General features: G+C 47.0%; 1 protein-coding gene across 2 annotated transcripts in view; it reads left to right on the top strand.

Moving 5' to 3' along the window:
• Nucleotides 1-26905, top strand: part of MAP3K9 (mitogen-activated protein kinase kinase kinase 9) — a 91739-nt gene that overhangs the window by 24267 nt on the left and 40567 nt on the right. For both annotated transcript variants that reach the window (XM_063947287.1, XM_063947288.1), the window contains exon 2: nt 17861-18274. In XM_063947287.1, coding sequence (XP_063803357.1) covers nt 17861-18274 — 414 coding nt within the window. The remainder of the gene's footprint in view (nt 1-17860; nt 18275-26905) is intronic.

Raw genomic sequence — 26905 nt, forward strand, 5'->3', positions numbered from 1 at the left:
GACTAGTGCCGGCTTAACGTATTATTTAAGGAGCAGTGTTAATGAAAAGAGAAGCTAACATTTCCTTGTGATGTAGGATGTACAGTTGTGCTCCCTCTGTGGGGGCTGGGAACTAGTTTCTCTTTTTTAGAGCTGTACGTCACACTGCACAGTTAGGGGATAATCCAATTGTCGGCGATTGATGCCATTAGTTGTTCTGGAACAGCAAGTTGCATTCACCTTCCTCGCACCCTATAGTGTTGGGAAACTTGCGATTGCCGTGCTATCGTAATTGTCCAGTTCACTGAATACCCCCTTAGCCTGGGCTTTCTACCATTGTCTTTAGAGACTTGCAGTGTGCATCCACAGCTATTTCTGCTCTCTAGTGTATATGCTCAGCATGTTGACACCAGAATGTTAACATGAGCAGAATGTCAAAATTGACAGAATGTTGACAGTTGATGTTGGGGTCAGGATGAAGTTGGGGCTAGATGAGGAATAAACTCTAAAGTGCATGGTTGACGTGCCTGTATCTAGGCAATTAGCTGCTGAGTGGGGCCATGAAACTAAGGATGGAACGCACCTCTTCTAAATATTGTTAAAGGCTCCTAACTGAAAACGTTATGATATCCCGATAAACAGGATGCCGGCCGTCAGAATCCCGACAGCCCTTCCAAAAGCCCCCTATCCTAAAGGGCCCCATACACTAGACCGATAATGCCCGATTTCAGCCCAATTCGGGCCGATATATTGGGTGAAATCGGGCATTTTCGGTGTGCTTTTCCCCCGGTCCGATGCGCGTTCCCGTGTGCATCGGATCGGATCCCCCTAGATCCGACCTATCACGAGTGCTGCACTCGTTATATGTCGGAACCCGCAGTAAATGGATGGGAAAGTAAAAGATACATCGTATGCAAAAAAACTGCATACGATATATCTAATACTATCCTGCCAACGGGGAGGCAGCCGGGAGGTTGGAGGAAATCTTATATGACATGATGGACCGTCATGTCGTATAAGTGTATGGTGCCCTTAACCCTCCCTTGTGGGTGCCTAAACCTAACCCTACCTGCTTGGTGCCTAACCCTAACCTCCCCTTCCCAGTGCCTAACCCTAACCACCCCTGGTACCTAACCCTAACCTTCCCGTCTCTGCACCCTAACCCCCCCCTTCTAATGCCTAAACCTAACCCCCCCCCATGCGAGCATGTACCACTTGAAGAACGATTAAGATTCCGGGCATCGGTATTTTGGCGCCGGGATCCTTAGCTCCGCCTTGATTTTGACACCAGCCTTATGCCGTCGTTCAGGATTCCGCCGTCTGTATTTTGACCCCCAGGATCCTGTCCGGTGGCATTTTAACTACATCCGCTGAAAACCGGAATTGATTCAGTTGGACTCGTCTCTGGAATCTGCAAGCAGTTGCGGCTATATGGCACACTTATGGTCGCTCCAGACTCCTTCATTTTTGTTCTCAGCCCTATAGGGCTGCCTACAAAAATCTGCAAGTCTGCGGCAAGATCAACCCCCCCAGAAGTGATCTATTGAGCTACATGCTACCAGGGATTTTGGGTGGATTTTTCGACAGGTCTGATGTGCTCTGAAAGCAGCTACGGTTCCATACACTGGTTTACAATATTGTGTGAGTTTGTGAAAATACCGTACTTATCATTCATGCTCTCACAAAAGAAATGATCTCCGAGTGAAAGCATCCGATGCTGTGCCAGCAAGTTGGATTCAATGCATGTCGGCAGCAAAATGATAACTATGCCAGATGTTTTCTGGCTGAAACAATTTGCGAATGGTTTAAATGTGGATTTAAAATTACGTTGATTGTGGTTTAATATCGCTAAATGAGTGCCCGTTTTTTGTTTTAGAATAGTAGTAAGAAACCGTTATGTGTATTGTATAGTGTGTGTGGGGGACTCTTTTCTAAAGGCATCTGCAGAGCAACAAAAATGAAATGTGCTTCCTGCAACTGCAAGAAGGTGCAATCAGATGTAGAAATGAGGTGTTTATATTTAATATCTCTGTTTTTTCTTATGCCATTGAAGGGCTTGGTGACTGACTGGATCAGATAGAGAACTCAGGTCACACTTTCCCGTGAACAAAGTTTTGTTTTTTGTTTTTTCCACCCAGAAAATTGAAAAACGGATAGTTGACCATCGACCTGGTCAACCCTGCAACCAAGTGCCCTGTGTTCCTGTCTACCCTTAGACAAATAGCAGCTGTTCTGAAAACTGTCTACAGCAGATACTGTGGGGTACATTTACTAAGATGGGAGTTCTATTTAAGATGGGATGTTGGTCATAACAACCGATCAGATTCCAGGTATTATCTTCTAGAAGGTACTAGATATATGAGAAGTCAAATCTGATTGGTTGCTATGGGTCACATCCCATCTTAAATAGAACTCCCATCTTAGTAAATATCCCCCTGTAACTCCACATATGGCAATCCTTGCATTATTAGGAACACTTACTATTTTTCAAATGTCCATTTATCTAGAGCACATGTTTGAAGAGACCGAGGAGGTGATTATGTGGGTAGGACTAGATCAGTTTATGTAGGCAATCAAGTCAGCCCAGACTTTCAGCGGTATTACTTCCCGAGTGTGTGAGGTCGCTTCATTTAGTCATTAGCATTCATAGAAGCCACGCGCTTTGTTTCTTTGCCCATTTGTAGTGTTGCCGCTAGGTGCAGCGCAGATGTGCAGGGATAGTATCATCACACGCCAGAGGTGGGGTGCGGCCCCTTCGTCGTCACTATTGGAGGCGCTGCAGTCCCGTCAGCGTCACTAACGGGGGCTTGGGGCGTGCACAGCATTTACGGAGTTGCTGACCTACCCCCAAACTCTCCTCTTAATATGAATAGATGCCATGAGCAAGCGTACAGCATATCTTCACGCGGCAGCGGCGGCACAACCTGGCACCTGGGTCGCGACTAACCTAGCAGGTGGGCTAAGGCACAGAGGAGTGACCACACCCCACTGTCCATAGGAGACAATGTTAAATGTGCGTGCAGCAGCCGGTACAGGTGCCGGTGGTAGGATCCTGAGCAAAATGTGCTTCCAGTTGCCACGTGGTAGGAACCTGGTGGTGGCAGCAAAATACCCACCCACTGCACAGTGGGCGGAGTCAATAACAGGCGGTTACTGACGGTAAGAGGGAATCCCGTAGTGGTCAGGTCCTGTGTGACTCAAACCCAATCTGTGATAGGGCACATCCGGTCACAGCTCCCTAACGGAGAAACAATTGAATTGGCCCGTCAGGCGCCTGTTCATATAGACACCCAGCAGGGGGCACGCAAAACAATTGAATCACCTCCAGAATCAGGACCATTACCAGCAACTCCTGGAATGAATGCAGTTAAGATTTTATTACAGGTCTTATGGTGCCCATACACTTGTGAGATAAGCGCTGCTAACCTTCAATTTCGACCGCATCTGTGAGAGAAATCGAAGGATTGTATGCACTTCATCCTGTAGCCAGAGGTTCTCAAACTCGGTCCTCGGGGGCACACACAGTGCATGTTTTGCAGGTAACCCAGCAGGTGCACAGGTGTATTAATTACTCACTGACACATGTTAAAAGGTCCACAGGTGGAGCTAATTATTTCACTTGCGATTCTGTGAGGAGACCTGCAAAACATGCACTGTGTGTGCCCCCGAGGACCGAGTTTGAGAACCTCTGCTGTAGACCATTGGTTCCCAAACTTTTCTGAATCACAGCGCCCTAGAATATCAGAATTTTTTTTACGGATCCCCTTGGCTTACTGAGAAATTTAGAAAGAAATATTAAATTAAGTAAATTGGGTTTATATGTTATACTTAGGTTCAATTGTGTGGTGAGGGTCAAGATCTGCTTCTGTTTGTCCACATATATTTTATGATGGGAAGCCACCAGCAGTAGTTTTGCCTATTACATTCATCATAAATCATTTTAATTGGTCCTGGGCCACCAATCTAAGGCACCCCAGCAAGTGTCCCGAGGTGCCCCAGGGTGCCACAGCCCCCAGTTTGAGAACCACTGCTGTAGACAATGGAGGCATCTAATTGTGGCCTGACCCAATAAGATTTCATCACTGCCTGCCCTGAACTTTCTTGAGGCGTGAATCCAGATACACAGCCAATCAGCAGCTTTGAAAGGTAACCCAAGTCAAATAACCTGGGTGTCGCCATTCACACTGCAACCGACCTGTGTAGCGGATTCAGGACACACAACCCGGGTCTGGCCTTTAAAAGTGAACTTAAGACCCAGGTCGTGTCTGCTTCCCCTGGCAATAACCTGAGTTATCCGCTCAGTGTGAATGGCGTACAACTCTAACTTGGTGTATTGTAGACATTGGAGGAGTAATCCAGTATTTATATCTGCTAGGCATATAAGACTTGATTTAGAGTTGCATACATGTCTGTGCTATGTAGAAATGTGCTTGGTATCATATGTCATATTGCAGGTGTAAATCATTCATGCCCCCATTTTGAGTTGGATTCATATTGTATATGCTAGTGGCGGGGCAGTACAGGGGCGGTCACGTGTAAGTACGGGTCTGGGACTGAGGGTCGACAGCACAAAGGTCGACACACCTTAGGTCGACGCCAATTGGCCGACACACCTTAGGTCGACATGGACAAAAGGTCGACAGGAACAAGGTCGACATGGAAAAAGGTCGACATGAGTTTTTTATGTCTTTTTTGGTGTAGTTTTCTTCGTAGAGTGACCGGGAACCCCAATTAGTGCACCGCGTCCCCTCGCATGGCTCGCTTCGCTCGCCATTCTTCGGGCATGGTGCCTTCGCTCCGCTACCGCTTCGCTCGGGACACTTTACCATTCCAATCGTAGTCCACGTGGATGGTTAAGTATGAAAAGGTTCAAAAAAATAAAAAATTTGTGTGAAACTCATGTCGACCTTTTTCCATGTCGACCTTGTTCCTGTCGACCTTTTGTCCATGTCGACCTTTTGTCCATATCGACCTAAGGTGTGTCGACCAATTGGCGCCAACCTAAGGTGTGTCGACCTTTGTGCTGTCGACCTGGAGTCCGGATACCATAAGTACAGCAAAGGAATGCGGGCACACGGTAGCATGACCCTTTAGAGATGTGTCCTATTGTGTCTTGCATATTGTTCCTGACTGACGTATCTGTGCCCTGAATGTATTCTTACACTACATTTCAGGTTGCACAGACTCATGCAAATGGAAATATAGCCATTGCATATAAGCAAACAGGGCATGTTTATTTGAAACTTTAAATCCGGGCCATAATCTACTGATCAACTACCCTTTAACTAAAGTGGTACTTGGTAACATTACTCCCCAATCCCCACCCTTTAACAAGGCCCATGATTAATTGTCTTTTCTCTATCGTCCTAGTGGATGCTGGGGTTCCTGAAAGGACCATGGGGAATAGCGGCTCCGCAGGAGACAGGGCACAAAAAGTAAAGCTTTTCCAGATCAGGTGGTGTGCACTGGCTCCTCCCCCTATGACCCTCCTCCAGACTCCAGTTAGATTTTTGTGCCCGGCCGAGAAGGGTGCAATCTAGGTGGCTCTCCTAAAGAGCTGCTTAGAAAAAGTTTAGCTTAGGTTTTTTATTTTACAGTGAGTCCTGCTGGCAACAGGATCACTGCAACGAGGGACTGAGGGGAGAAGAAGTGAACTCACCTGCGTGCAGGATGGATTGGCTTCTTGGCTACTGGACATCAGCTCCAGAGGGACGATCACAGGTACAGCCTGGATGGTCACCGGAGCCGCGCCGCCGGCCCCCTTGCAGATGCTGAAGTCAGAAGAGGTCCAGAATCGGCGGCTGAAGACTCCTGCAGTCTTCTAAAGGTAGCGCACAGCACTGCAGCTGTGCGCCATTTTCCTCTCAGCACACTTCACACGCAGTCACTGAGGGTGCAGGGCGCTGGGGGGGGGCGCCCTGGGAGGCAAATGTAACCTATATAAAGGCTAAAAATACCTCACATATAGCCCCCAGAGGCTATATGGAGATATTTAACCCCTGCCTGGATTCACTAAATAGCGGGAGACGAGCCCGCCGGAAAAGGGGCGGGGCCTATCTCCTCAGCACACGGCGCCATTTCCTCTCACAGCTCCGCTGGTCAGGACGGCTCCCAGGTCTCTCCCCTGCACTGCACTACAGAAACAGGGTAAAACAGAGAGGGGGGGCAAAATTATGGCGATATTTTGATATATATAAAGCAGCTATAAGGGAGCACTTATTATAAGGCTATCCCTGTTATATATAGCGCTTTTGGTGTGTGCTGGCAAACTCTCCCTCTGTCTCCCCAAAGGGCTAGTGGGTCCTGTCTTCGTTAGGAGCATTCCCTGTGTGTCTGCTGTGTGTCGGTACGTGTGTGTCGACATGTATGAGGACGATATTGGTGTGGAGGCGGAGCAATTGCCAAATATGAGGATGTCACCCCCTAGGGAGTCGACACCAGAATGGATGCCTTTATTTATGGAACTACGGGATAGTGTCAACACGCTAAAGCAGTCGTTTGACGACATGAGACGGCCGGACAATCAATTAGTGCCTGTCCAGGCGACTCAAACACCGTCAGGGGCTGTGAAACGCCCTTTGCCTCAGTCGGTCGACACAGACCCAGACACAGGCACTGACTCCAGTGGTGACGGTGACGAATCAACCGTATTTTCCAGTAGGGCCACACGTTATATGATTTTGGCAATGAAGGAGGCGTTACATTTAGCTGATACTACAGGTACCACTAAACAGGGTATTATGTGGGGTGTGAAAAAACTACCTATAGTTTTTCCTGAATCAGAAGAATTAAATGACGTGTGTAATGAAGCGTGGGTTGCCCCTGATAAAAAGCTGATAATTTCAAAGAAATTATTGGCATTATACCCTTTCCCGCCAGAGGTTAGGGAGCGCTGGGAAACACCTCCTAGGGTGGACAAGGCGCTAACACGCTTATCTAAACAAGTGGCGTTACCCTCTCCTGAGACGGCCGCACTTAAAGATCCATCAGATAGGAGGATGGAAAATATCCAAAAAAGTATATACACACATGCAGGTGTTATACTACGACCAGCTATAGCGACTGCCTGGATGTGCAGTGCTGGGGTAGTTTGGTCAGAGTCCCTGATTGAAAATATTGATACCCTGGACAGGGACAATATTTTACTGTCGTTAGAACAAATAAAGGATGCATTTCTTTATATGCGTGATGCACAGAGGGATATCTGCACACTGGCATCACGGGTAAGTGCTATGTCCATTTCGGCCAGAAGAGCTTTATGGACGCGACAGTGGACAGGCGATGCGGATTCAAAACGACATATGGAAGTTTTGCCGTATAAAGGGGAGGAGTTATTTGGAGTCGGTCTATCAGATTTGGTGGCCACGGCTACAGCCGGGAAATCCACCTTTCTACCTCAAGTCACTCCCCAACAGAAAAAGGCACCGACTTTTCAACCGCAGCCCTTTCGTTCCTTTAAAAATAAGAGAGCAAAGGGCTATTCATATCTGCCACGAGGCAGAGGTCGAGGGAAGAGACAGCAACAGGCAGCTCCTTCCCAGGAACAGAAGCCTTCCCCGGCTTCTACAAAAGCCTCAGCATGACGCTGGGGCTTCTCAAGCGGACTCGGGGACGGTGGGTGGTCGTCTCAAAAATTACAGCGCGCAGTGGGCTCACTCGCAGGTAGATCCCTGGATCCTGCAGATAATATCTCAGGGGTACAGGTTGGAATTAGAGACAGATCCACCTCGCCGTTTCCTGAAGTCTGCTTTACCAACGTCCCCCTCCGAAAGGGAGACGGTTTTGGAAGCCATTCACAAGCTGTACTCTCAGCAGGTGATAGTCAAGGTACCTCTTCTACAACAAGGGAAGGGGTATTATTCCACCCTTTTTGTGGTACCGAAGCCGGATGGCTCGGTAAGGCCTATTCTAAATCTGAAGTCCTTGAACCTGTACATAAAGAAGTTCAAGTTCAAGATGGAGTCACTCAGAGCAGTGATAGCGAACCTGGAAGAGGGGGACTTTATGGTATCCTTGGACATCAAGGATGCGTATCTCCACGTTCCAATTTACCCCTCACACCAGGGGTACCTCAGGTTCGTTGTACAAAACTGTCACTATCAGTTTCAGACGCTGCCGTTCGGATTGTCCACGGCACCTCGGGTCTTTACAAAGGTAATGGCCGAGATGATGATTCTTCTTCGAAGAAAAGGCATATTAATTATCCCATACTTGGACGATCTCCTAATAAGGGCAAGGTCCAGAGAACAGCTAGAGATGGGATTAGCACTGTCGCAAGAAGTGCTAAAACAGCACGGGTGGATTCTGAATATTCCAAAATCCCAGTTAATGCCGACAACTCGTCTGCTGTTCCTAGGGATGATTCTGGACACGGTTCAGAAAAAGGTTTTTCTCCCGGAGGAAAAAGCCAAGGAGTTATCCGAGCTTGTCAGGAACCTCCTAAAACCAGGAAAGGTGTCTGTACATCAATGCACAAGAGTCCTGGGAAAAATGGTGGCTTCTTACGAAGCAATTCCATTCGGCAGATTCCACGCAAGAATTTTCCAAAGGGATCTGTTGGACAAATGGTCAGGGTCGCATCTTCAGATGCACCTGCGGATAACCCTGTCTCCAAGGACAAGGGTGTCTCTTCTGTGGTGGTTGCAGAGTGCTCATCTATTGGAGGGCCGCAGATTCGGCATACAGGATTGGATCCTGGTGACCACGGACGCCAGCCTGAGAGGCTGGGGAGCAGTCACACAAGGAAGAAACTTCCAGGGAGTATGGACGAGCCTGGAAACGTCTCTTCACATAAACATTCTGGAACTAAGAGCAATATACAATGCTCTAAGCCAGGCAGAACCTCTGCTTCAGGGAAAACCGGTGTTGATCCAGTCGGACAATATCACGGCAGTCGCCCATGTGAACAGACAGGGCGGCACAAGAAGCAGGAGTGCAATGGCAGAAGCTGCAAGGATTCTTCGCTGGGCAGAGAATCATGTGATAGCACTGTCAGCAGTGTTCATCCCGGGAGTGGACAACTGGGAAGCAGACTTCCTCAGCAGACACGATCTTCACCCGGGAGAGTGGGGACTTCATCCAGAAGTCTTCCACTTGCTGGTAACCCGTTGGGAAAGACCAATGGTGGACATGATGGCGTCTCGCCTCAACAAAAAACTGGACAGGTATTGCGCCAGGTCAAGAGATCCGCAGGCAATAGCTGTGGACGCGCTGGTAACGCCTTGGGTGTACCAGTCGGTGTATGTGTTTCCTCCTCTGCCTCTCATACCAAAAGTATTGAGAATTATACGGCAAAGAGGCGTAAGGACGATACTAGTGGTTCCGGATTGGCCAAGAAGGACTTGGTACCCGGAACTTCAAGAGATGATCACGGAAGATCCGTGGCCTCTACCTCTAAGGAGGGACTTGCTTCAGCAGGGTCCCTGTCTGTTTCAAGACTTACCGCGGCTGCGTTTGACGGCATGGCGGTTGAACGCCGGATCCTAAAGGAAAAAGGCATGCCGGAAGAAGTCATTCCTACTTTGATTAAAGCAAGGAAGGAAGTAACCGTGCAACATTATCACCGAATTTGGCGAAAATATGTTGCGTGGTGCGAAGATCGGAGTGCTCCGACGGAGGAATTTCAACTGGGTCGATTCCTACATTTCCTGCAATCAGGATTGTCTATGGGTCTCAAATTGGGATCTATTAAGGTTCAAATTTCGGCCCTGTCGATTTTCTTTCAAAAAGAATTGGCTTCAGTCCCTGAAGTCCAGACCTTTGTTAAGGGAGTGCTACATATACAGCCTCCTGTGGTGCCTCCAGTGGCACCATGGGATCTCAATGTGGTTTTGGACTTTCTAAAATCTCATTGGTTTGAACCACTAAAGAAGGTGGATTTGAAATATCTCACATGAGAAGTGACCATGCTTCTAGCCCTGGCTTCGGCCAGGAGAGTGTCAGAACTGGCAGCTTTATCTTACAAAAGCCCATATCTGATTTTCCATTCGGACAGGGCAGAACTGCGGACTCGTCCGCATTTTCTCCCTAAGGTGGTGTCAGCATTTCATCTGAACCAGCCTATTGTAGTGCCTGCGGCTACAAGTGACTTGGAGGACTCCAAGTTACTGGACGTTGTCAGAGCATTAAAAATATATATTGCAAGGACAGCTGGAGTCAGAAAATCTGACTCGTTGTTTATATTGTATGCACCCAACAAGATGGGTGCTCCTGCGTCTAAGCAGACGATTGCTCGTTGGATCTGTAGCACAATCCAACTTGCACATTCTGTGGCAGGCCTGCCACAGCCTAAATCTGTAAAGGCCCACTCCACAAGGAAGGTGGGCTCATCTTGGGCGGCTGCCCGAGGGGTCTCGGCATTACAACTTTGCCGAGCAGCTACGTGGTCAGGGGAGAACACGTTTGTAAAATTTTACAAATTTGATACTCTGGCTAAGGAGGACCTGGAGTTCTCTCATTCGGTGCTGCAGAGTCATCCGCACTCTCCCGCCCGTTTGGGAGCTTTGGTATAATCCCCATGGTCCTTTCAGGAACCCCAGCATCCACTAGGACGATAGAGAAAATAAGATTTTACTTACCGATAAATCTATTTCTCGGAGTCCGTAGTGGATGCTGGGCGCCCATCCCAAGTGCGGATTATCTGCAATAATTGTACATAGTTATTGTTAACTAATTCGGGTTATTGTTGAAGGAAGCCATCTTTCAGAGGCTCCGCTGTTATCATACTGTTAACTGGGTTCAGATCACAAGTTGTACGGTGTGATTGGTGTGGCTGGTATGAGTCTTACCCGGGATTCAAAATCCTCCCTTATTGTGTACGCTCGTCCGGGCACAGTACCTAACTGGAGTCTGGAGGAGGGTCATAGGGGGAGGAGCCAGTGCACACCACCTGATCTGGAAAAGCTTTACTTTTTGTGCCCTGTCTCCTGCGGAGCCGCTATTCCCCATGGTCCTTTCAGGAACCCCAGCATCCACTACGGACTCCGAGAAATAGATTTATCGGTAAGTAAAATCTTATTTTTTCCCCCTTTACTTTATTATTAATTTAAGGGTTTCCTTCATCTACGCTTAAACAAAGCTTTACAGGCACAAAAATTAAGCTTTTTGCGGTTTCTTTACTTCAGGCGGTTCAATTAGAGCCCTTTTTTTCTCTGACGTCCTAGTGGATGCTGGGGACTCCGTAAGGACCATGGGGAATAGCGGCTCCGCAGGAGACTGGGCACAAAAGTAAAGCTTTAGGACTACCTGGTGTGCACTGGCTCCTCCCCCTATGACCCTCCTCCAAGCCTCAGTTAGATTTTTGTGCCCGAACGAGAAGGGTGCACACTAGGTGGCTCTCCTGAGCTGCTTAGTGAAAAGTTTAGTTTAGGTTTTTTATTTTCAGTGAGACCTGCTGGCAACAGGCTCACTGCATCGAGGGACTAAGGGGAGAAGAAGCGAACTCACCTGCGTGCAGAGTGGATTGGGCTTCTTAGGCTACTGGACACCATTAGCTCCAGAGGGATCGAACACAGGCCCAGCCATGGAGTCCGGTCCCAGAGCCGCGCCGCCGGCCCCCTTACAGAGCCAGAAGCAAGAAGAGGTCCGGAAAATCGGCGGCAGAAGACATCCTGTCTTCACCAAGGTAGCGCACAGCACTGCAGCTGTGCGCCATTGCTCCTCAGCACACTTCACACTTCGGTCACTGAGGGTGCAGGGCGCTAGGGGGGGGCGCCCTGAGCAGCAATTAAAACACCTTGGCTGGCGAAAATACATCACATATAACCCCCAGGGCTATATGGATGAATTTTAACCCCTGCCAGAATCCATAAAAAAGCAGGAGAAAAGTCCGCGATAAAGGGGCGGAGCCTATCTCCTCAGCACACTGGCACCATTTTCCCTCACAGCTCCGTTGGAGGGAAGCTCCCTGGCTCTCCCCTGCAGTCACTACACTACAGAAAGGGTTAAAAAAAGAGAGGGGGGCACAAATTAGGCGCAGTATTAACAATACAGCAGCTATAAGGGGAAAAACACTTATATAAGGTTATCCCTGTATATATATAGCGCTCTGGTGTGTGCTGGCAAACTCTCCCTCTGTCTCCCCAAAGGGCTAGTGGGGTCCTGTCCTCTATCAGAGCATTCCCTGTGTGTGTGCTGTGTGTCGGTACGTTTGTGTCGACATGTATGAGGAGGAAAATGATGTGGAGGCGGAGCAAATTGCCTGTAATAGGGATGTCACCCCCTAGGGGGTCGACACCTGAGTGGGTGAACTGTTGGAAGGAATTAACAGTGTCAGCTCTTTACAAAAGATAGTGGTTGACATGAGACAGCCGGCTACTCAGCTTGTGCCTGTCCAGACGTCTCATAGGCCGTCAGGGGCTCTAAAGCGCCCGTTACCTCAGATGGCAGATACAGACGCCGACACGGATACTGACTCCAGTGTCGACGGTGAAGAGACAAATGTGACTTCCAGTAGGGCCACACGTTACATGATTGAGGCAATGAAAAATGTTTTACACATTTCTGATAATACGAGTACCACCAAAAGGGGTATTATGTTCGGTGAGGAAAAACTACCTGTAGTTTTCCTGAATCTGAGAAATTAAATGAGGTGTGTGATGAAGCGTGGGTTTCCCCCGATAAAAACTGATAATTTCTAAACAGTTATTGGCATTATATCCTTTCCCGCCAGAGGTTAGGGTGCGTTGGGAAACCCCCCCTAGGGTGGATAAAGCGCTCACACGCTTGTAAAAACAAGGGCTCTACCCTCTCCTGAGATGGCCGCCCTTAAGGATCCTGCTGATAGAAAGCAGGAGGGTATCCTAAAATGTATTTACACACATACTGGTGTTATACTGCGACCAGCAATCGCCTCAGCCTGGATGTGCAGTGCTGGGTTGGCGTGGTCGGATTCCCTGACTGAAAATATTGATACCCTAGATAGGGACAGTATATTATTGCCTATAGAGCATTTAAAAGATGCATTTCTATATATGCGTGATGCACAGCGGAATATTTGCCGACTGGCATCAAGAGTAAGTGCGTTGTCCATTTCTGCCAGAAGAGGGTTATGGACACGACAGTGGTCAGGTGATGCGGATTCCAAACGGCATATGGAAGTATTGCCTTATAAAGGGGAGGAGTTATTTGGGGTCGGTCTTTCAGACCTGGTGGCCACGGCAACAGCTGGGAAATCCACGTTTTTACCCCAGGTCGCCTCTCAACATAAGAAGATGCCGTATTATCAGGCGCAGTCCTTTCGTTCCCATAAGGGCAAGCGGGCAAAAGGTTCCTCATTTCTGCCCCGTGACAGAGGGAGAGGAAAAAGGCTGCAGAAATCAGCCAGTTCCCAGGAACAGAAGCCCTCTCCCGCCTCTGCCAAGCCCTCAGCATGACGCTGGGGCTTTACAAGCGGACTCAGGCAGGGTGGGGGCCCGTCTCAAGAATTTCAGCGCGCAGTGGGCTCACTCGCAAGTAGACCCCTGGATCCTTCAGGTGGTATCTCAGGGGTACAAATTGGAATTCGAGACGTCTCCCCCTCGCCGTTTCCTAAAGTCGGCTTTACCGACGTCTCCCTCCGACAGGGAGGCAGTTTTGGAAGCCATTCACAAGCTGTATTCCCAGCAGGTGATAATCAAGGTACCCCTCCTGCAACAGGGAAAGGGGTATTATTCCACACTGTTGTGGTACCGAAGCCGGACGGCTCGGTGAGACCGATTTTAAATCTAAAATCTTTGAACACTTACATACAGAAGTTCAAATTCAAGATGGAGTCACTCAGAGCAGTGATTGCGAACCTGGAAGAAGGGGACTACATGGTGTCTCTGGACATAAAGGATGCTTACCTTCATGTCCCAATTTACCCTTCTCACCAAGGGTACCTCAGGTTTGTGGTACAGAACTGTCACTATCAGTTTCAGACGCTGCCGTTTGGATGGTCCACGGCACCCCGGGTCTTTACCAAGGTAATGGCCGAAATGATGATACTCCTTCGAAGGAAGGGAGTTTTAGTTATCCCTTACTTGGACGATCTCCTGATAAGGGTAAGATCCAGAGAACAGTTGGAGGTCGGTGTAGCACTATCTCAGGTAGTGTTGCGGCAGCACGGTTGGATTCTCAATATTCCAAAATCACAGCTGGTTCCGACGACTCGTCTTCTGTTCCTAGGGATGATCCTGGACACAGTCCAAAAAAAAAAAAGATGTTTCTCCCGGAGGAGAAAGCCAGGGAGTTATCCGAGCTAGTCAGGAACCTCCTAAAACCGAGCCAAGTCTCAGTGCATCAATGCACAAGGGTTCTGGGAAAAATGGTGGCTTCCTACGAAGCAATCCCATTCGGCAGATTCCACGCAAGAACTTTCCAGTGGGACCTGCTGGACAAATGGTCCGGGTCGCATCTTCAGATGCATCAGCGGATAACCCTGTCACCAAGGACAAGGGTGTCCCTCCTGTGGTGGTTGCAGAGTGCTCATCTTCTAGAGGGCCGCAGATTCGGCATTCAGGACTGGGTCCTGGTGACCACGGATGCCAGCCTGCGAGGCTGGGGAGCAGTCACACAGGGAAGGAATTTCCAGGGCTTATGGTCAAGCCTGGAGACATCACTTCACATAAATATCCTGAAGCTAAGGGCCATTTACAATGCTCTAAGCTTAGCAAGACCTCTGCTTCAAGGTCAGCCGGTGTTGATCCAGTCGGACAACATCACGGCAGTCACCCACGTAAACAGACAGGGTGGCACAAGAAGCAGGAGGGCAATGGCAGAAGCTGCAAGGATTCTTCGCTGGGCGGAAAATCATGTGATAGCACTGTCAGCAGTATTCATTCCGGGAGTGGACAACTGGGAAGCAGACTTCCTCAGCAGACACGACCTCCACCCGGGAGAGTGGGGACTTCACCCAGAAGTCTTCCACATGATTATAAACCGTTGGGAAAAACTCGACAGGTATTGCGCCAGGTCAAGGGACCCTCAGGCAATAGCTGTAGACGCTCTGGTAACACCGTGGGTGTACCAGTCAGTGTATGTATTCCCTCCTCTGCCTCTCATACCCAAGGTACTGAGAATTATAAGATGGAGAGGAGTAAGCACTATATTCGTGGCTCCGGATTGGCCAAGAAGGACTTGGTAACCGGAACTTCAAGAGATGCTCACGGAGGATCCGTGGCCTCTACCTCTAAGAAGGGACCTGCTCCAGCAAGGACCCTGTCTGTTCCAAGACTTACCGCGGCTGCGTTTGACGGCATGGCGGTTGAACGCCGGATCCTGAAGGAAAAAGGCATTCCGGATGAAGTCATCCCTATCCTGATCAAAGCCAGGAAGGATGTAACCGCAAAACATTATCACCGCATTTGGCGAAAATATGTTGCGTGGTGCGAGGCCAGTAAGGCCCGACGGAGGAATTTCAACTGGGTCGATTCCTACATTTCCTGCAAACAGGAGTGTCTATGGGCCTGAAATTGGGGTCCATTAAGGTTCAAATTTCGGCCCTGTCAATTTTCTTCCAAAAAGAACTAGCTTCAGTCCCTGAAGTTCAGACGTTTGTAAAAGGGGTACTGTATATACAGCCTCCTTTTGTGCCTCCAGTGGCACCTTGGGATCTCAATGTAGTTTTGGGTTCCAAAAGTCACATTGGTTTGAACCACTTAAATCTGTGGAGTTAAAATATCTCACATGGAAAGTGGTCATGCTGTTGGCCCTGGCCTGGGCCAGGCGCGTGTCAGAATTGGCGGCTTTATCCTGTAAAAGCCCTTATCTGATTTTCCATTCGGACAGGGCGGAATTGAGGACTCGTCCTCAGTTTCTCCCTAAGGTGGTTTCAGCGTTTCACCTGAACCAACCTATTGTGGTGCCTGCGGCTACTAGGGACTTGGAGGACTCCAAGTTGCTAGACGTTGTCTGGGCCCTGAAAATATATGTTTCCAGGACGGCTGGAGTCAGAAAATCTGACTCGCTGTTTATCCTGTATGCACCCAACAAGCTGGGTGCTCCTGCTTCTAAGCAGACTATTGCTCGTTGGATTTGTAGTACAATTCAGCTTGCACATTCTGTGGCAGGCCTGCCACAGCCAAAAATCTGTAAATGCCCACTCCACAAGGAAGGTGGGCTCATCTTGGGCGGCTGCCCGAGGGGTCTCGGCTTTACATCTTTGCCGAGCAGCTACTTGGTCAGGAGCAAATACGTTTGTAAAATTCTACAGATTTGATACCCTGGCTGAGGAGGACCTGGAGTTCTCTCATTTGGTGCTGCAGAGTCATCCGCACTCTCCCGCCCGTTTGGGAGCTTTGGTATAATCCCCATGGTCCTTACGGAGTCCCCAGCATCCACTAGGACGATAGAGAAAATAAGAATTTACTTACCGATAATTCTATTTCTCGTAGTCCGTAGTGGATGCTGGGCGCCCATCCCAAGTGCGGATTGTCTGCAATACTGGTACATAGTTATTGTTACCAAAAATCGGGTTATTGCTGTAGTGAGCCATCTTTTCTAGAGGCTCCTCTGTTATCATGCTGTTAACTGGGTTTAGATCACAAGTTATACGGTGTGATTGGTGTGGCTGGTATGAGTCTTACCCGGGATTCAAAATCCTTCCTTATTGTGTACGCTCGTCCGGGCACAGTATCCTAACTGAGGCTTGGAGGAGGGTCATAGGGGGATGAGCCAGTGCACACCAGGTAGTCCTAAAGCTTTACTTTTGTGCCCAGTCTCCTGCGGAGCCGCTATTCCCCATGGTCCTTACGGAGTCCCCAGCATCCACTACGGACTACGAGAAATAGAATTATCGGTAAGTAAATTCTTATTTTGTGCCTGCTAAATTACGATGCAGCATGGCCTCCCACCCGATGTCGGCGCTTCTTGTGGATTATGGGGGTCATTCCGAGTTGATCAATAGCTGCTGCTGTTCGCAGCGCAGCGATTAAGCAAAAAAGCGGCACTTCTGAGCATGCGTATGCGGCGCAATGCGCATGTGCGACATACTTTCACAACAGCCGATGTTTTTTTACACAAGGTCTAGCGAAGCATTTCAGTCGCACTGCTGGCCGCAGAATGATTGACAGGAAGTGGGTGTTTCTGGGTGGCAACTGACCGTTATCAGGGAGTGAGTGAAAAAACGCAGGCGTGCCAGATAAAAACGCAGGCGTGGTTGGGGAAACGTAGGCGTTGCTGGCCGAACGCAGGGCGTGTTCGTGATGTCCAAACAGGAACTAAATAGTCTGCAGTGATCGCAAGCTAGGAGTAGGGCTGAAGCTACTCAGAACCTGCTCGCAAATATTTTTCTGCAGCCTGCGATCCTTTCCTTAGCACTTCTGCTAAGCTAAGATACACTGCCAGAGGGCGGCGGCTTAGCGTTTGCATGGCTGCTAAAAGCAGCTAGCGAGCGAACAACTCGGAATGAGGGCCTATGTTTCGGGTGCCTCAGACACCTGAAGCATAAACCACAATAAGTGGCTGCCGGAGCCGTGATAACGCATGGGATCGGGGTCTGTTTTTCCCCAAAGAAAATGGACCCTAATTGGATACTGTGATAATGCCCATCGGTCATTAATCGCGATATCCATCCGTTTTCACCCGCCAGAAATGGATCAGATCTAATTGGATACCCCCCTTAGAATCACAGACCTTTGTGATTTCACTGCCCGATAAGCAAAAATGGTGAAATTATCAGGGGTGTTTTTTTGAAGTCTACTAAAGTCCTGAAAAAAAAAATCCCCAATAAGTGCTGGTGGCCGTGCTTCGAGGCTAATTTGATAGCCCCAGAGGGTCAATAAGCCTGTGATAAACTACCGCAGCTAGTTGAATTCCCCCTTTAGTGGTTGTTATTTGTGATCTTTGACACTGCAGATTGATATGTAGACTAGTTGCACCTTCAGTTATAATACTTTGCTTTGTTTTCTGTGTCGCTGTACAGTACAAGAGGTGGACTTTACGGAGCTGGTTTTGGAAGAAATCATCGGGATCGGAGGCTTTGGAAAGGTGTACCGTGCCATTTGGGGAGACGAGGAAGTGGCTGTAAAAGCAGCACGGCATGACCCCGACGAAGACATCAGCCAAACCATTGAGAATGTCAGACAGGAGGCCAAACTGTTCGCTATGCTGGATCACCCCAACATCATCGCTCTGAGAGGTGTCTGCTCGAAGGAGCCCAACCTGTGCTTGATCATGGAGTTTGCCCGAGGGGGGTCACTGAACAGGGTGCTCTCTGGGAAGAAGATTCCACCAGATATACTTGTCAACTGGGCGGTGCAGATTGCTAGAGGGATGAATTATTTGCATGACGAAGCCATCGTTCCGGTCATTCATCGTGATCTAAAATCAAGCAACAGTAAGTGTCGCATAAAATCACTGCATTAAAAAGGAAATGTAAATGCTACCAGACTTCAGTGTTAAACAAGGGTGCTCCAGCCAATGAATGGACTACAGTTCCATAGGCTCTCATTAACTGCAACAACTTGATACGTATTGTATACACTTGGGCTTACACAGGGTGTCATTCCGAGTTGATCGTAGCTGTGCTAAATTTAGCACAGCTACGATCATCTTCCCTGACATGCGAGGGGACGCCCAGCACAGGGCTAGTCCACCCCGCATGTCAGAGCCGCTGCCTCCTGCACAAGTACAAAAGCATCGCACAGCGGCGATGCTTTTGTATTTCTGGAGTAACTCCCCGGCCAGTGCAGCTCATGCGGCTGGCCGGGAGTTGTTCGTCGCTGCTGTTGGCCGCAGCGGCTGCGTGAGACGTCACGCAGCCGCTGCGGTCCGCCCCCCTAACGGCCCGGCCACGTCTTCGTTGTCCGGACCGCGCCCCCCTAAACGGCGGCTTAACACCGCCGTCCAGCCCCCTCCCGCCCATCGACCGCCTCTGTCTCAGAGGCGATCTCTAGGCAACGACGACTGCCATGCGCAGTTCCGACCCGATCGCTGCGCTGCGACAAACTGCAGCGAGCGATCGGTCGGAATGACCCCCATAGTGCCTTTTCCATTATGCATGTGTGACTGGATGCGCCTCGCTGCCTGCGCCAAGCGATCACAGACTTGTTTGCTGCCACGGGTCCTGGGCCAATAGGGGATTCCCTCTTACTGTCAGTAACCACCTGTTACTGACTCCACCCACTGCGCTGTGGGTGGGTAATCCTCTGTTATCCCAGGTCCCGTGGAAACAAACAATTCTGCAGTCACTTGGTGCAGGCAGTGAGGCGCATCCGACCACAGCAATATATATGAGGAGGAATGGCTTTACTTTGCACCGTGCGCCTGTATGTAAATGCTGAGACCCATTCCCCCGCCGCGTAGTCCCCACAGAAAACTGTATGTAAAAAACGACTTACGCAAAACTTGATAGTTTCCTATATATCAAACTTTAAATCTGGAGGAAAGATTTAAACAAACGTTTTCTGAATGTTGGAGCTAGTCTCTGTACTTCTTGTGATATACTGTAAGTGTTATACTGTCTGTCTTTGAGGGATTTTACACAAAATGAGTTTGGTAATTGTGCCCCATAATGTCTTTACAATACGTCATATTAGTGCTGTACATTAACTTGCTCTTTTAATGTCCACCTTCATCTCCGGCAATTGGTTTTAGCTTGCAGGGAGAGTACAGATTGCACTCAAAGTACTGCCTGCAGTGTATTCTAATGCAATAGTGTAGCACTGCTTATTACATTATATAATAGATGAGCTGAAATTGCTGCCCATAGGAGTTTCTGAGCTAGACATGAGATGATCGACACGATTAATCTAGAATAAAAGTGCAATAGCTAATATTGCACACACTCCGTCGGAACTCTTTAATGATATCCTCCAAAATCACAGCTTTTTCCATGTTTTAACTCTGCTCATACTAGATTACTCCCAAAGCCTCACCACCATCCACAATTAATAGATTCATATCGACCGATGACGTTACTCAACACTGATATTAAGCTATTATGGCGGATCAGCTTGAGCACTTGCTTCCACATATTTTAACGAGCCACCAACTTGGCTTTGTGCATGATACCCACTCCGTTAAGGGAGTACGTTCAGCGATAGCTGCATCTGTTGCTTCTTCCCAGTCACCTCACATGCAGAACATACATTTACATCCTTCTTAGATAACCCGTTACTTCTAGCTGTCACCCTCCACGTCACTACAAATCAGTAGACATTGTGGTAGTCCTATAACTATGTTTAATGGTATTTGTCAGGGGTTGGGTATGTGTTTTTCAAGGAGGAGGGGCCCTGTCTATTTTGTCAGTCCCGGGCCCCACAATTTCTGATGGCAGCCCTGCACACGGATTCAAATATCCCTTTAAAACATTTATTACATACACTTATACGTATATAAGTACACACAGCCGGTGTTATACTTTTTACAAACAATATGCTAAGAAATAAAAATACAGATACATTAAAAACAATTAATCTTGTGCGTTTTCATTTTTCACAGTTTCCAGAGGTAATGCCGATATAAGCTGTAGGAATTATGGTGGTCATTCCGAGTTGATCGCTCGCCAGCAGTTTTTAGCAGCCGTGCAAATGCTATGCCGCCTCCCACTGTGAGTGTATTTTAGCTTAGCAGAAGTGCGAATGAAAGGATCGCAGAGCGGCTGCAAAGTTGTTTTGTGCAGTTTTAGAGTAGTTCAAAACCTACTCAGCGCTTGCGATCACTTCAGACTGTTCAGTTCCTGTTTTGACGTCTCAAACACGCCCTGCGTTCGCCTAGCCACGACTGCGTTTTTCCTGGCACGCCTGCGTTTTTTCGAACATTCCGTGAAAACGGTCAGTTGACACCCAGAAACGCCAACTTAATGTCAATCATTCTGCGGCCAGCAGTGTGACTGAAATGCATCGCTAGACCCTGTGTGAAACGACATCGTTCATTGTAATAGCACGTCGCGCGTGCGCATTGTCCCGTATATGCATGCGCAGAAGTGCCGTTCCCCCCCCCCCCACATCGCTGCACAGCGAACGAATGCAGCTAGCGATCAACTCGGAATGACCACCTATAAGCTGTTTTGTAGCGATCTCTAAACCACCTCTAGCAACAGGAACGTTACTTGTATCAAAATAGTTGTTGATATGGATTCTATCCAAATAGCAGCAGGTGGTGTTAGTTACAGTTTCAGTTTTGAAACAAATTGTTACTACTTGAAATCCATATCAGAATCAAAGACCAGTATTAAAAAGAACTTTAGAAAACTGAATTGGTCACCCTCCCCCCCCCCCCCCCCCCCCTCCCCTCCCCTCTACCCCAAAATAACCTCCCTCTCCAGCAGTCTCTTATATAGAAAGTCACAGATCAGTTGAGGGATGATTATCCACCATACGGGTCATATACCATGCAGTGTTGAAGAAACAAAAAGTTGTTGTATTCTCAACATGTATAATGTAACTTTCATGCTTCTCTTCTGTGTTTATGAAGCGCTGTGCTACATCTTAAACCATGTTCTATGTGTTGTATATTTGATGATATTCCCAGTTAATAAATCTTCTTATGAAGGGTACGGACTGCTGGAAACTTTGGGAACTGTTGATGTCAATTTGCATAAAAATAAATAAGTGCAATAACCTCTACTACACAATTTTAAGGCCAACTGGTGATCAAGGCTGTGTGGTGAAACGTACGTTCGGATGATTTCCGTCTCCTAACTGCAGGAGGTAGCGGCTCCCGGCATGTGAACAACCGCTATATACAGATCAGTAACACTCGTTCCTGACATGTGAACAACAGCTATTTGCAGCCTGGTAACTCACGCTATCCACCGTACCTTTCTTCCTTCTTGGCGTTCACTTGTTTCCTGCTGGTGCATCTGGATCCTGCAATGCCATTGGTATCAGGATCCACCTAACACCAGACACAGGTTAACATACTGGCGCTGTACCTATCATTTCCAACAGTCTGGCACTTGTCCTCACTCTCACTCGTCATCCGCTGCACGGATAATGACGGACAGCAGATGCGGGGAAGTGTGTTACAGACTGTACAACCCTCCGTATCAGCACAACATATTTTGTAGGAATTTAACATAGTACATGTCTGATTAACACACGATAGGTAATATTTAAACTTTGAGTACCACACACTGTTTCTGATATGGTAGTAGGTAGTGAGCAGCGGAGGACTCTGCAGTGACAATAATCTGTTATGTTCACTGCATACTCACCGTGATCACACCTCAAAATGGGGGTACCCCAAGTTAATATCAAACACAGTAATGATACACTGAATATGGGGGGTCATTTCGACTTGATCGCTCGATAGCAACTTTTTGCTGTGCTGCGATCAGATAGTCGCCGCCTATGGGGGAGTGTATTTTCGCTTTGCAAGTGTGCAAACGCTTTTGCAGCCGATGGCACAAAAAAGTTTTTTGTCGTTTCTGAGTAGCTCTGGACTTACTCAGCCGCTGCGATCACTTCAGTCTTTTTGGTCCCGGAATTGACGTCAGACAGCCGCCCTGCAAACGCTTGGACACGCCTACGTTTTTTCAAACACTCCCAGAAAACGGTCAGTTGACACCCACAAACGCCCTCTTTCTGTCAATCACCTTGCGATCGGCTGTGCGAATGGATTCTTCGTTAAATCCATCGCCCAGCACCGATCCTCTTTGTACCCATACGGCGCGTCTGCGCATTGCGGTGCATGCGCAGTCTTGCCGACATTTAACCTGATCGCAGCGCTGCAAAAAGTTGCTAGCGAGCGATCAACTCAGAATAACCCCCATGGTTGGAATGATAAAGAGCCTTTTTACTACGTTAGAGGCGTTATGTTGTCCAAAATGGTTGTGAAGCTCTAGATATATCTCTGTGGTAACTACATTGCTGTACAGCACTAATGATCAATATAAATGCTATTTAGTGAAAATAAGTTTGCCCCCCTTTTTTTTTTCTTGTGCAACACTGAATTCAGTTGGAACAATAGTTTTTATTGCACTAGAAACATCACGTTGTCCGAAACCCCCCCAAAAAAACAGGGTACCTTACTCTAGATATATCTACTGTGGCGATAGTATTCAGCATGTATTGTATAGCATTAGAGAAAAATATAAATGCTTGAAGCTAAACAATTTGCTTTTTCTGTGTTTGAACATAGAATGCACTGTATGTATCTTTATTCAATGGCAGTATGCCAGATGTAATAATGTATCATTTATAACACAGCATTAGAAGCTTAGAGCTTGCATGTTAAAGACATTTTGAAAGTATGTTTCTTAATCCACATTTACCAATTGTATTCTAGAACTGGACGACTAATGCTTTACTGCGCTGCTTCTAATGTATGTTAAATATGCTATTTTCAGTGGACCTGTGACACTCGGATACTTGTGATGGTACATATGTTTGGAATCTTATCTGAGTATTTCATTATTATCATGGAAAGATTTTTTTCACATGTTAAAATAGAATTATATGCTGCAGCGGTTATGAGAAAAATGTTTCACTGATGAGATTACTGGCTAATCATAATGTCTGAAATATACATTAATTATTTATGACTGCTTAGAACTTAAATTACAATCTAGGCATAAATGATCCAGATGTCTAAAGTACAGGAACAGATCTTGATTTACACAAACAAAAACTCACCGCAGAGACTGAGTGTCTTTTTTATTATGTTTATTTGTAATAAGAAGGGGGTGAATAACTGACTGATTTTTACAAGTACATATATTAGCCCTCATTCCGAGTTGATCGCTCGCTAGCTGTTTTTAGCAGCCGTGCAAACGCATAGTCGCCGCCCACGGGGGAGTGTATTTTCGCTTTGCAAGTGTGCGAACGCCTGTGCAGCCGAGCAGTACAAAAACATTTTGTGCAGTTTCAGAGTAGGTCTGAACTTACTCAGCCCTTGCAATCACCTCAGTCTTTTTGGTGCTGGAATTGACGTCTCACACCCGCCCTCCAAACACCCGGACATGCCTGCGTTTTCCCTACCACTCCCAGAAAACGGTCAGTCGACACCCATAAACGCCCTCTTCCTGTCAATCTCCTTGCGATCGGCTGTGCGTATGGATTCTTCGTTAAATCCATAGCTCAGCAACGATCCGCATTGTACCCGTACGACGCGCGTGCGCATTGCGGTGCATGCGCAGTAGAGACCTGATCGCAGCGCAGCAAAAATTGGCAGCGTGCGATCTACTCGGAATGACCCCCATTGTTCTTTCTCTACACCATTTATATTAAGGAAAGTTATTAAAAGTTATGTCTTAAATAATAGTAATCATATAGCATCAAGTTAACTAGATTTAAGAGTGCTCTAAAAAAAAGCAATTTACTTTCTTTGTTGGTTCCTACCAACCAACAGACAAACATTAAACAATTTCATATACCAGAAAAATCTGTAAAGGAAGAAAAAGTTTATAGCACAGTAGTTCTGTAAATCTCAATCTCTTTATACATAGGAAATTATGTATTTTGTTAGCACCTGCCAAAAAGGCTTTTCAGGCACTCTGGCTTTCTCCCAAAATTAAAGGGGGGAATTTATTTGCAATAAAAAATGTGATTAAAGTTAATGAGCAAAATATATCAACGTTTTGTATTTATTTCAGGCCTCAGATTTTAGGGCTGTTTCACGCTAACCGGGTTTCACCGGCCGGCAAAAAGCTGATAAGCTTTTTGCCTCGCAGCGTTTTCAGTGATATATGAAAACACACTGCTCCTTCAACACAGCACGGCCCCGGCCCAGCTGCCAGGTTGCAGCCGGAAATATCCACTGAAAGGTCCGGCTGCCGGGGCCGTGCCGTCTTTTTAGGCAGAGAACCGTGTGTGTGAATGGGAGCTTTCACACACAACGGTTTTTTTTTATCCGCTGCTGAGGCGCATGCGCACAACATTAAACACTGCTCAAAGCCGTGGTGTGTGTGAAAGACTCTGCCGGATGGCAAAAAGCCGGACAAAGTTTGATGTGGTATAGGCTGCAGCACATTGTTCGGCCTCAGGCTCTCCCCACGGAGAGCTCACTTCTGCTCAAAAGTGGGCGTGGTTATGACTGTTAGGGGGGGCGATCTCCCCTTTCCCCCCCCCCCTCCCCCCTCCCTAAATCCGGTCCTGCTGGCAGGTACTGTGTAATATCTGTGAGCTGGACATCTGAGGTGCCAAGCTGTAATGAGAGGGTCTATGGAATCCCAGCTGCATGCCCGGGGCTCCAAATTAGGCAACTATTCACTCTGCGTCCTTAAGAGGTCAAGTATTACAGATGAGCCCAGATTACCTGTTCCTTTAGTTATAATCAAGGCAGTAGTTTACAGTACACTGCCAGATTGGCCAGGTAATACCCCTTCCTAATAAATGGCCATTTACACTTCTTTACATCTTGTAACAAGGAATTGGAAGTTCTCGGTACTGAACAAAGTCTGTCCAAGTTGGATTTTTTTACACTAGAGAAGAAAAATGTCAGGGGTGTTCTGATCATTGAGTATACATAATATACATCGTGCTCTGCTTAAGTACAGCAGAATTTAGGTTTATTGTTTTCTGGAGCACTTCAGCTTTTTGTGCTAGCCACCTAAACATCTCTGTAATTACAAGTTAGCAGCCCATCAAAATGACAGAACAACTTAATAGAAAGGTAAGCGCCAGCGGCTGTGTGCGCCCAAATAGAGGACACACTTGAATTGCTCTGCCGGGCACCATCTGGCAGACGCCAGCACGCTGAACACTTGAATTCCCCCCATAGAGGTTAGGAGCAGTGTTACAGAAACAATGTATGCCTGACGGCGCGGATTAGTGTATACGTACTTTTAAAACACTATAATTTCATAGCCATATAATTAAATTAACGGTTCTATTGCGTCAAACCTTTAGAAGCTTATCTCTCCCAACTTCAAATGTAGAACAATACACAATTCATAAAAAGGTCGCGCTAGAGAACCGATTAAATGGATTAAATGATCCGTATAGAAATATTATATAAAAATTGATTACACATAAAAATCATACATACAATAAAACTATAGCCAGATGGTTAGAAAACAACACCTATTGTTTTTTTTCTAACCATCTGGCTATAGTTTTATTGTATGTAATATATTTATGTGTAATACATTTTTAAATAATTTTTCTATACGGTTCATTTAATCCATTTAATCGGTTCTCTAGCGCGACCTTTTTATGACTTGTGTAGGAGCAGTGTTAGCCTTTCATTATATAGGATGGTTCTATAATTGCAGACTGCAATTCTCCAGTTGTTCCTATTGAGGGACTAAATTCCATCTTGGCTATAACCCCTGTGTTCTGAGAATGTGGCACATATAATATATCCTACACGCTCTCACCCTCTAATGCAATATGAAATACTCACTGTGAGGGATTTTGGGATGCCAATCAGTCATGGGGATGAAGGCTGCATGCTTCTACACTTGGCCTGAAACTACAAAACTGAATACATCCGGAGTCAGTTGACACAAATGTTAATCTCTCTGCACATGTTACATCAGCCTTACCTGCAGTGCAACATGATTTTGCCGAGTTGCTTGCTTTTTTGCTTTACTTACAAACCTGAATCAGGTCCCACAGTATCTTGTCTCCATACGATTTTTCTCACTTCTACTCCTTCGGGTATATTTATGAAGTGGCAGCTTCATCCCCAGAATTTAAAACATTAAATATAAAGTACTGTAAAATACACACAGTACTTCATAACTGTATCACCATAATTCTTATCCGATACCTGTTTCCTGTTTGCAAATAAAAAAAATTCTAATCCTTGTATTTAATCCTTAAAATACAAAAGTTTTAATTTGAAACTAAATAATGTGATGCACAGGGCAAGGATCAGGCTTGTTACAGTCTATCAAGGTCTGTGATCATATACAAAGGTTGGCAACCTTTTCCTAGGAGTATGCCGGCTACAATCTAATTAAACGTTGTTCTAGCTATCTATCAATTTACCTATAAATAAACATAACTAATTTTCCGTTATAGAAAATGTGTAACATTTCAAACCATGGGGGTAATTCAGAGTTGGTCGCAGCAGCAAA

Source organism: Pseudophryne corroboree, chromosome 12 (genome assembly GCF_028390025.1).
Source record: "Pseudophryne corroboree isolate aPseCor3 chromosome 12, aPseCor3.hap2, whole genome shotgun sequence".
In the NCBI taxonomy this organism is placed as follows: domain Eukaryota; kingdom Metazoa; phylum Chordata; class Amphibia; order Anura; family Myobatrachidae; genus Pseudophryne; species Pseudophryne corroboree.